The sequence below is a fragment of the Plectropomus leopardus genome, chromosome 14, assembly GCF_026936395.1.
Source record: "Plectropomus leopardus strain MGB_pleo_1.0 chromosome 14, ASM2693639v1, whole genome shotgun sequence".
Taxonomy (NCBI): domain Eukaryota; kingdom Metazoa; phylum Chordata; class Actinopteri; order Perciformes; family Serranidae; genus Plectropomus; species Plectropomus leopardus.
This window is the reverse complement of record NC_142189.1, coordinates 8,121,959-8,132,311: the sequence shown is the minus strand read 5'-3', so window position 1 is coordinate 8,132,311 and position 10,353 is coordinate 8,121,959. Positions and strand designations below refer to the sequence as shown.

General features: G+C 39.2%; 2 protein-coding genes across 4 annotated transcripts in view; one reads left to right on the top strand and one right to left on the bottom strand.

Moving 5' to 3' along the window:
• The first annotated feature begins 267 nt into the window (after positions 1–267).
• Positions 268–8,604, top strand: LOC121953775 (sex comb on midleg-like protein 4). Of its 2 annotated transcripts, none has more exons than XM_042500992.2 (8): positions 268–465; positions 1,233–1,469; positions 1,836–1,965; positions 3,947–4,147; positions 4,300–4,461; positions 5,285–5,509; positions 5,586–5,734; positions 5,825–8,604. In XM_042500992.2, the coding sequence occupies exons 1-8, from the start codon at positions 463–465 to the stop codon at positions 5,948–5,950; spliced, it is 1,233 nt and encodes a 410-aa protein (XP_042356926.1). In that variant the 5' UTR covers positions 268–462; the 3' UTR covers positions 5,951–8,604. The 2 variants fall into 2 exon arrangements, with proteins under 2 accessions (XP_042356926.1, XP_042356927.1); XM_042500993.2 differs by lacking the exon at positions 268–465 and adding an exon at positions 780–939.
• Positions 4,340–10,353, bottom strand: part of LOC121953991 (structural maintenance of chromosomes 6) — a 33,891-nt gene continuing 27,877 nt past the window's right edge. The window contains exon 29 of one of the 2 annotated variants that reach the window (XR_015778672.1): positions 4,340–4,473. The gene's annotated coding sequence lies outside the window, so the exon portion shown is untranslated. Of the gene's footprint in view, positions 4,474–5,681; positions 5,818–10,353 lie in introns of those variants that run through there. The other variant, XR_015778671.1, reaches the window with a different exon arrangement.

Below are 10,353 nucleotides of genomic sequence, written 5' to 3'. Positions count from 1 at the left end.
TAAGATACAACATGATATTTGGCAGCTGGAATCCTGCTGCAGAAATAAAAGAAAATAACATCCACACTTTCAGATGAATCTCCTCATTAAAATTAAAAACAGCAGAAACTCTGTCCTCGGTCTAATTATACCTCCACAGCTCTGAGCAGACAAAAAAACATGGCAGACGACCGACAGGGTGTTACAGGGGCTTACAGGCTTGTTGCCATGACAACAGAGGAGCCCTTCTCCCTCTCTCACCCTCTCTCTCGCTCTGTCTCTCTTTAATGCACACACACACTGTCACTCTCTCTCCCTGTGTCTGTCTGTCTGTTGTACGCACACACACACACACACACACACACACACATACACACATATATTTACAGTATTACAGTGGAAGCTGCTGCTTTGAGATCCGTGCTCAGGACAAAATATAGGAAACACAGCGAGGAGCGTAGGGACACTCCACATCTGTTTTGGATGGTGAGTGCATGCTTGTTTACATACTGTGTCCTATTTGGCATACTGTATCTTTTTTTATTATTATTTAAAAATAAGAGACATTTTGGAGGAATTGTTTATTCCTGCTGCATGCAAGACGTGCCACATTTTTTGTTTTTGTTGCTGCTAATACCTTTTTTTTTTAAAGATTAGGGTAGAAGCTGTCATCGTAATGGTAATTCATAGCCGGGTATCCATGGTGAAGTCAATTTCCCCCTCCCTCTGCCACTGCTGAATGCATTAGTCTAATGAGATGTCTGCAGCCTGTGTGCCGAGCAGCAGCAGCAGCAGCAGTGTGTTAACCAAAAAAGGGGACGAGGAAAAAGCCACACACAGCAAGAGCAAGATGGCTTTCCCTTCATTGTTAGGGATTTAGCTTTAAAGTCACCTTTAGGCTCCTGGGATTTAAGACAAAAGGGGCTTGGCTCTTGGGGTTTTCACAATAGAAGACAGCAGGTAATAGACACCCCCCTCCTCTGTGCATCTCGCAGGTTTATTAGTGTGTTATCAGCGCAGGATGGAGGTGCTGTTTCCTCCACAGCTCATGCATGGCTGCCTTGTGTGTTGCTTATTTTTGGTGCTCTCCTCTCACCGCATTGCTCAGCTGCAGTATTTGGATGTTGTTCACCTTTCTGCCTCCTTGCTCTGAAATGATGCTCTCTGATATGTAGCTGCCAAGGGGGATTAACGCGCAAGTAAAGTGCTTCTTTGCGAGCTCGAGCTCAGTGCTTGTTTCCCTTTGTCTGCAGCTCCAAATGAGTGTACCTGCAGCAACGGCACAGAAATCAGACGGCAACAACAGTGAAATGCAATCAGCTGCAGTGGCTCCCTCCTTCATCCCCAGCCAGTCGGGGAAGATACCGGGCAGGAAGAGAGGGAGACCCCCGCTCCGCAATGTCGCCAAGATGGATTTTCCAAACCGTTACCCCGAGTCGCTCCCTCCACTCAAAGTGCCAAAGAAGAGAGGGAGAAAGCCGGGCTTCAAGGTCAGCCACATGAGGGGGAAAGTGAGGGGGATGAGCTGTGTGGATGCAGTGTGTTTAAAAATGCATGTGTACATAGAAAGGCAGACACACCGGCTCCATGCCCTTCAGATTTTGTGGGACCCCAGTGTAACAGAGAGAGACTTAACGTGTGTGAGGCTTTGTTCAAATGTTTCTGGAAATTTTTTTCACCTCATAATTGTAAACATGTCTGTTTTCATGCATAAGTACAAGCATCATTTGGAGCATAAAAACTGCAGTTTTATACAAATGTGGTAGCATGATTCTTCCGCCGTCTCCCTATCTACAGGACTTAGTTAATAAATTATGTGTGGAAAAAAAAACACATGAAAACTTCTTCCTCTGCAGCTCAAACCGAGGATGGTGATGACGCCGCTGGCTATTTCTCCACCCAGCAGCACCCCTGAGCCCGACATGAGCTCCATTCCTCAGGATGCCGCCACCATCCCCCACTCTGCCACGCCCCAGGTGCTCACAGGTAAGACAAAAAACACTCCAAACCCAATGTAAGAAGAATTAAAGGTCCAGTGTGTAGGATTTAGTGCCATCTACTGGTGAGTAGGGCTGTTCAGTATGACAAAATATATAAAAAATCTGTTGTTTCATATGCTGCTATATCGTTTATATAATTTACGTCATCTTATAATGCTTTGCGTCCTTCCGTCCAAAATAAACAAACATGGAGGAGCTGGAAAACGATACTGAACATCGGGATTCAGCTCGAGACGCTGGCACCGACCGACCTACTAAAAAAGGAGGAGGAGCTCGCACATGAAAGAAGAGCCACTTCTGTCGTTAGGACGTGGTTTGGGTACGAAAAGTCAGACTCAGAAATAGGGGTGGATGAAAATATGAATATGCTCAGTGTATAACAGCTTGTTCCACGTGGGATGTTTAAAATACCTTTATTGCGAACAGTAAATATTATCTCATTTTTCAGTGACTGGCAGGAGACTTGCTTCGGCATTTCGGTTTTCCCTCTCTCTCGTAGGACTACCTGCCTCTCGCAAACACACACAAACAAAAAGCAGCAAAAACATCAATGCTTACGGCCTGAGACGAGTCCGGTGCTTCAAAATTAAAGCACCATGGGTTCCGCTTTGATTTATATTATCATAACAATACTTTATTTTAATGTGCTATAACGGTACTTTATTTAACTTTATACTTTACTTTACCTTTATAACAGTATTTTATTAAACTTAATCTTAACAGTAGTTTAACATTTCTAGTTCATACCTTACTGAAATTTCCTTGGGCTACTAACACAATTTGTCATCAGGAAGACGTTGGATTCCTACATCGAACTGAGGTTAAATTTTTTTCAAAAAATGAATGAAGACTGGCGTGTTGAGTTAATAGCAGAGGTGCTCTCTGGTTAGCTTGTAACACTGCTGGACTGCGTGAATTTAAAATGCCGGTAACGACATATTATAAGGAACTGGAAAGTCCCTACAGGGCGTAAGGAAAGGAGGTAAATTGGTCCAACAAACCCAAGACTTAACCTGGGAGCTCACTGTTCAGTTTCTGTACAAATGTTGAGCCAAACTATGATGACCCAGCTACATGCTTTTGCTGCACAAGGAGATATTCATAAGTTTATTTTGATGAAGACGCATCTGACGAGCAGAAATGGTACATTTTCTGTGAAAAACTAAGTGTATTTTGAAAAGACACAATGCATGTAACATGCATATATGAACATGCCGTCTTGGAACGTCTGACAACACGAGTGGCCAGCTAAATCCCACACACTGGACCTTTAATGACCTTCTTGTCTTTACACTCGGGTCACAATTTGCTTAAAAGACGCTTAAAGATCTTTAACCCTTTGAAACATGAGCACATTGGTTTGCTTTCCTCCAAAAACACGTGGCAATGAGCAACTTAACAAGAAATGCCCAAAAATTTGCAAGAAATTGGTAAAAAAGTTACAAGAAAATTACCTGGAAAGAAAAAAGAAAAAGATAATGACTGAAAGTGCTGATAATTATAAAATCCATTTTTATATTTTTTTAGAACATCATTTTACATATATAATTGAAAAATATAGTTTTCTAGACATTTTTCCCTTAGTTCCTAGTTTATTTTTTTTTAAATAATAATACAAATATATATATATATATATATATATATATATATATATATATATATATATATATATATACATTCCTCTCCCTTTCTTCAGACTAATTTTCAGGTAATTTTCCTGTTACTTTTTACTAACAACTTGCAATTTTTTACCAGGTTGGTCATTGCCTTCATCACCATGTTTTTGAAAGAAATCAAACCAGTTTGTTCAGGGATCAAAGGGTTAAATAGCTTGTGAAAGGTGTCTGAACGCAGCACAAGAAAACTTTTGTCAATCTCGGTTTCAAAGGGTTCAGATAATTTAGGTGTCCCTTCTCTGTCCCTTTTTCCACCCCAAACTGTCTCCACCTGTGTTTTCCCTGCATCAGTGTGTATCTACATCAATAAACAGGCCAATACGGGCCCTAACCTGGACAGGAAGAAGATCCAGCAGCTCCCAGATCACTTCGGACCCGACAGACCTTCTGTGGTTCTGCAGCAGGCCGTCCAGGGCTGCATCGACAGCGCCTTCCAGCAGAAAACAGTGTTCACTCTCCTCACACAAGGCTACGGGGGAGAAAAAATATCAGGTGTTGTACAAAGACCTCCCTCAGGTGTTGCTTTCTCTTTGTTCTTTTTTCACCACTTTACCTGAGGTGGCACTGTGCAGAAAACATTAGGAATGGTTTAATAATGACCTTGTTAGTGTATCTGATGTTGTTCCACTGTTTTGCTCCTCCAGCCACGTTTGATGGGAAGCAGCACCTCCTCAGCCTCCCCGTGGTGAACAGCATCGACTATGTGCTCCGTTTCCTGAAGAAGCTCTGCCGCAGTTTGCACTGTGAAAACCTCTTCAGCGATCAGCCCATTACCCAGCACAGTGGTGGCTCCTACCAGTCAGATGGTACTTCAAAATCTGTTAAACAAAAGCTGCTGTGATCAGATAAAGACATTCTTGGAGCTAAATGTGACCAGTGGTGGAATGTAACTAAGTACATTTACTCAAGTATCGTACTTAAGTATGAATTCGCCACTACATTTATCTGAAAGCTTTAGTTACTATACTAATTAAGATTTTTGCATAAAAAAAACATAAGAAGGGTTTATAAAATATGATGTTTTGTTATAAATTAAGTGACCAAAAAGTTTATACAAGTACAACTGCAAAGATTGGTTGATTAATCCATGAACTGACAGAAAATGAATTGCCAACTATTTTTCTTTAAATTTTGAAGTTTTGGGTGTTTCTTTCTAGAAACAAAATCATATAATTTTGGTTATTTGGATGTTGATTTTTTTAATTTTTTCTGAAATTATTTTGAGTTTGGGAGTGTTTTTTTCCCAGTTATGTAATTTTTTAGGTCTGTTCTTTTTTTCTCAAAAAAAAAAAAAAAAAGATCTTGAGTTTTTTGGGCATTTTTTGTTTTCTCTTTAGGCATTTTTTGGTGTTTTTATCCTATTTTTAAATTTTGGGTGTTTTCTAAATAATTTTAAGTTTTTTCTTTTTTTATTTATTTATTTTTTAATAATTTAGAGTTGTTTGTGTTCTTTATTCTAAATTATCTTAAATATTTTTCTGCATTAGGCACTAATCCTTACTTTTCATACTGTACACCTTAAAAGCAGGATTTTCTTTACTTGTAACAGAGTATTTTCACAGTGTGGTAGTAAGTAAAGTATCTGAATACTTTTTTCGCCACTGATTGTGACTCTAATCTCGTCTTCAGCCGAAACATCTATGGCTGAGGACTACCATTTAGACCAGTCGGACGGCAAACGCTACTCCGTGGATCCTGGCGATTCTGCGTTCAGCTCTATAAGCTCATCATACTCGCCAAAGACCTCCTACGGGTTTCGCTCATCACAGCAGTTCTCCAACGGCTCGGCCTCCATGAGCATGTGCAGGCAGTCGTCTACCAGTCCAAACACGTTCCCAGAGAGCAACAGGACAGGTGAGAAACAAAGTAAAGATTGTTTTGATGTTTTTTTTCTCTGAGGTTTGAGTAAAACTTTCCTTTCTTCTTTCAGGAGGTTATAATGCAGCTCCAGAGTCTCAGGAGTCCAAGGCTCCACCCAATAAAGACCCAGCCACCTGGTCTGTGGAGGATGTAGTCTGGTTCATCAGGGACGCCGACCCCCAGGCTCTCGGCCCCCATGCAGACGTCTTTAGGAAACATGTAAGTTAGTGTCCAATGATGTTGGAATCACCTCATCTGGATGCCTTTTCCTTACTGATCACACCGACTTCTTCTTTCTGCTTCTGTCAGGAGATCGATGGAAACGCTTTGTTACTCCTAAAAAGCGACATGATCATGAAGTACCTCGGACTGAAGCTGGGGCCGGCCTTGAAGCTTTGCTACCACATCGACAAACTAAAGCAGACTAAGTTCTGAAAACCTTCTACAATATTATTTTCCCTCCTTGAATCCAACAATATATTTGAGAAGGGACTTTATGGTCTGTGAGCCAATGGGAAGAGAGTATGGTCTGCAGCAATGAGGCGCATCACTTCCTTGTCCGTCGTAAAAGTTGAAAAGCAAAGAATTAATTTTTTGCTCAGAAAACAGGTTAACACTGTTATTTATGTGTAAGATAAGCTATAAGTGAACTAAAAATCCCAGAAAGCCACGAAAACAGTGAAACCTTTAAGTATTACTGAATAGATGTAACTTCGTTTTCTGTCTTTTATGAAGATGTTTGTGACAACACAAGCAATTTAAACAACAGCATGGAATAAAAAAAGTCAGAGCAGAGTAGGGTCTAACTTAGCTGCTGGTTTATAGGGTTAACATAAATGTTATTGTATAAATGACTTCCACATCTAAGACCCTTTAAGATGATTTTTGAAGTTTTGGGCCACATTGGCATATTATCACCTCTTAAGGTAAATTTGGCAACATTGACTTAATTTAAAGTCGTGTTTCTTGTCACTTGATGAATGTGAGTCCAATATTAATTTTCTTTTAGCTCTGTTTTTGTCTCTGTTAACTTCTGAGTGAATAATCTGCCTCTTTGAAATGCTCCATTATGTTCACCAGCTGCTGGCTGTGTCTGTCTGCTGTTTGGTGCTGAGGACGTGCTGTACAGTGTTTGTTTTAGAGCTTTTCTCTGGAAACAGCTGCCTGCTGCGGACAGAATCACTATGAGAGCAGTGAGAGTGAACCAAAACAGTAAATTTAAGGACTCGAAAGCTAAACAATGAACCGGAAGCTCACTACAAAGCTCTGTAAAACTGAGGGAAGCTGCAGATTAATCACTAGATGCATCATTACAACACTACTTTAGCTTTCACATGATTTCATTCTAACCACTAATATTCATACAGTCACTCTAAGAAGGGATGTTCATGACTAATTTCCTTTAACGGAAGTTTATACTAGTCGACAAGTCTAAAAGCAATTAAAATTGATCACAATTTCATCTTTAGTATGTCAAGAGACATATTGCATTTAAGAGGTATTTTAAATTGTTAATCACATTTTGCGTTTACCAAATGTGCTTTAAAATGCAGCTGAAATAAGTTGATTATGAACATTGTGCATTATCTGGCAAAATATGACAATTCACTAAATAAAAGTGAAGAGAAAACATGTACTGAAAGCAATATTAGTTTTTAAAATACACCATTAGGAAATGTGCCTGATTATTACAGCGGCATTTTCATTGAATAAACGTAATCAAAAATAACAAAAATAATAATTTCAGTGATATGTTTAAATGACTAGTAATTCTAGTACTGACTGGCGACTGTGGCACAATTAATCGACTCAGCAATTAATGCACATCCCTAGTCTTGAGCAGAGAAACAATCAATCATATAAAGGGGGAAAAGATGGCTAAAAAAAGTGACGGACCTCCTACATTTAACCCTAATCTCTTCCCATTGGCTCTCAGACTTTTGGTCCTCAGATGTGAGGTCCACAGTTGGTCCCTCTTGGTGCGTTTTGCTGAAGATTTCCATGATGTCATGTATTAATAATCACAAATTCACCCCTCTCTTCTCTTACTTACTGTACTTTTGGCACAGATCATATTTTGAACTAAAACCCCTACGATTGTTGAATGCATCCTTCATACGTCCGTTAACATACTGTAACCACTGAGAGGAGGTCAGTCTAAGAAAAGGTGTTTGTCTCACAAACCTCCATGAGCGGCACATCTGTCTGCTGCATGCAGATTTCATTATATATATTCATCTTCTGACAAGAAATGTATAACAGAAAACACTTTATACCCTCAAAAAGTGTCACTTTGTCAAATCTCACCATTGTTTACCGAGCTGGAAACATATCTATAAATGTTAGAGAAACGGTGCATTAAATATTGCTTTTTTGATTGAAAGATTTAGAAAATCATTTTGATACTATTTTTTCACATTACTGTGTAACTAAAAAGTAATGTTCCCATTGGATTTGTCGTTCTTTTTTATCATAATTTTAATATTAAAAACAATATAACCTAAACAAAACATAGCCGACATAGAAGGACAGGAGCTCTTTTCTTAGTATATATAAAGAAAAATGAGAGCATTGTGAACGTGATATATTTATGTTTCGATATGCAAGATTGTTACATGCCAATTATCTCCAGAGGCTCTTCATGTATACTCATAATAACGTTTTTTTGATTCAAATGTTTTTACCAAGCATCAGTGTTGATACAGAAGCTGTTAAAACACACTAAACACTTAAATGTTACACTGAGAAACGGCCATGTAAATGGGTATATAATATAGTATTGCTTTTGTATACCACTTTTGGTGTACAGTATGCATCCTTTTTTAATCAATTAACCTTTGTAAGTGAATGCTGCTGTAAAGATATTACATGTAAGCCATGCCTAGTGAGATCAAGCTAAGGTGTTTTATTTTGAAAATCACTATGAATAAGAGTTTTAGAGAACGCTGAGTGGATCAGTACTCTATGCTGGTGCTAAAGTTATCTATGTATTTAACTGTTTGCTTTTGTGTTTGTGAGATGTAAAGGAAATCTTATGTGTATCCTGTACTGTATGTGAGCATTAAATTATGAAATCAAGTAATCAGAGATTTATGTGTTAGACAGACTTTTCATTTTCCCCATTTTAGTGTCTTCATTCTGACAGGATGCAGTTGTGATGGACAGTAACTCATATTTATACCCAAATTTAAATGAATACAGATTTAGATGTGGGTCTGCACGTCTGAGAATTATTTTGGCTGGGAGCCTCATCTGTGCTTTAACACAAATGATGTGACAAAGGTGACCTATATCTGTGGCTCCCCAACTGGTGTCCTCCAGGGGTCCGTATCGGGCCTCTCAGGGGTCGCCATATATCAGGAAAAGATTCATTTCACACCCAGGTCGCCAGAAGAACGTGTTAGCAATGTGTTTCTGCAAACCACAGATACATCAGGAGGTAAGGGGATGGTGGATGGCGTGATACCTTGGCAAGACGGCTGCAGACTACTTTTAGAGTAGCAAGACTTTGCAGCGTTTCCAGCGACAACTATGGCACCACAACTAGGTGTTTTTTTTTTTTAGTGAGACATTGCAGCATTTTCAGCCATGAGTGTAGCACCAAATCTTGTTTTGTTTTGTTTATTATCAAGACATTGCCGAATTTACAGCTGTGATTGTGGCACCATAATTGGGTATTTACACCAAAACATAATCTAAGACCTAAGTGAAGCTGCAGACCGCTGTTTGAAATCAAAAACCCACAAATCTATTTTTTTTTTTGCTAGACATCACTGCATTTCCAGCAACAAATGTGGGCCCAAAAACTAGGAGTTTTTTAACAAGCCATTGTAGCATTTCCAGCCATGATTGTGGCAGCAAAATATATTTTAAAACAAAAACAATGATCTTAGACCTAGGCTGGAAGACTGCCAGGCTGCAGACCATTGAAGACCACAGTTTGAGACCAACAAACAACAAATTTGGTTGTTTTTTGTGAGACTTTGCAGCATTTCCAGCAAGTTAGACTGACAAGCTGCAGACCACTTTAGACCAAAGTTGTTTTTTTAATCAAGACATCACAGCATTTCTAGCCATGACTGTTGCCCCTAAACTGAGTATTTTAAAGCAAATCATGATCTTTGCCTATGCAGGAAGAATGCCAAGGTGCAGACCACCATTTGAGACCAACACACAACAAAAAAGATTAGGATTTTTTAGAGAGAATTTGCAGCAATTCCAGGTATGATTCTGCCTCCAAACTGCTGTTTTAGCAGGACTTTGCAGCTTTTCAAGATGCAATTATGCCACCAAAACTGTGAGTTTCTCAGCGAGACATTGCAGCAATTTCAGTCGTGACTGTGCTACCAAAACTAGGTGTTTAAAGCCAAAACATGACCAAGGTGAGACAGCCACCAAGCTGCAGACCACTTTTGGAGACCAATAAACAACCAAACGGTGTATTTTTTCTTTTTTGCGACATGTCTAGAAGTAAAAACAAAGCTTTTGGTTGCACTGTCCCTGGAGGATAGAAACATTCATGTTTAGTGACAAACAAGCTGCTGGAAGACACAGTGACAATTTGCTAAAATTAACCGGTTTTGTTTGTCTCAAACAGTGGTTTGCAGTGGTCACTTGGCAACCGTCTGGCCCGCTCATATATAACTTAATTTTAGAAACATTAACATGTTGTGTAAATGTACAAATGTAACATATCTGTGCTTTTTGGAAACATATTATGCCAAGATATTATTCTGGCAAGTGGGCCGGAGCAGCCTTGTACATAATTACACCTAACACATGGGCTAAATCTTAAAACTTTTATACTTCACATTGGGAAATAAACCATATAACCAGGT

Excerpts from the sequence above, each read along its gene's own strand:
- LOC121953775 (XM_042500992.2), top strand. Across the intron at positions 1,966-3,946 it reads CACGCCCCAGGTGCTCACAG|TGTGTATCTACATCAATAAA; the intron begins GTAAGACAAAAA and ends TCCCTGCATCAG. Across the intron at positions 4,148-4,299 it reads CGGGGGAGAAAAAATATCAG|CCACGTTTGATGGGAAGCAG; the intron begins GTGTTGTACAAA and ends TTGCTCCTCCAG.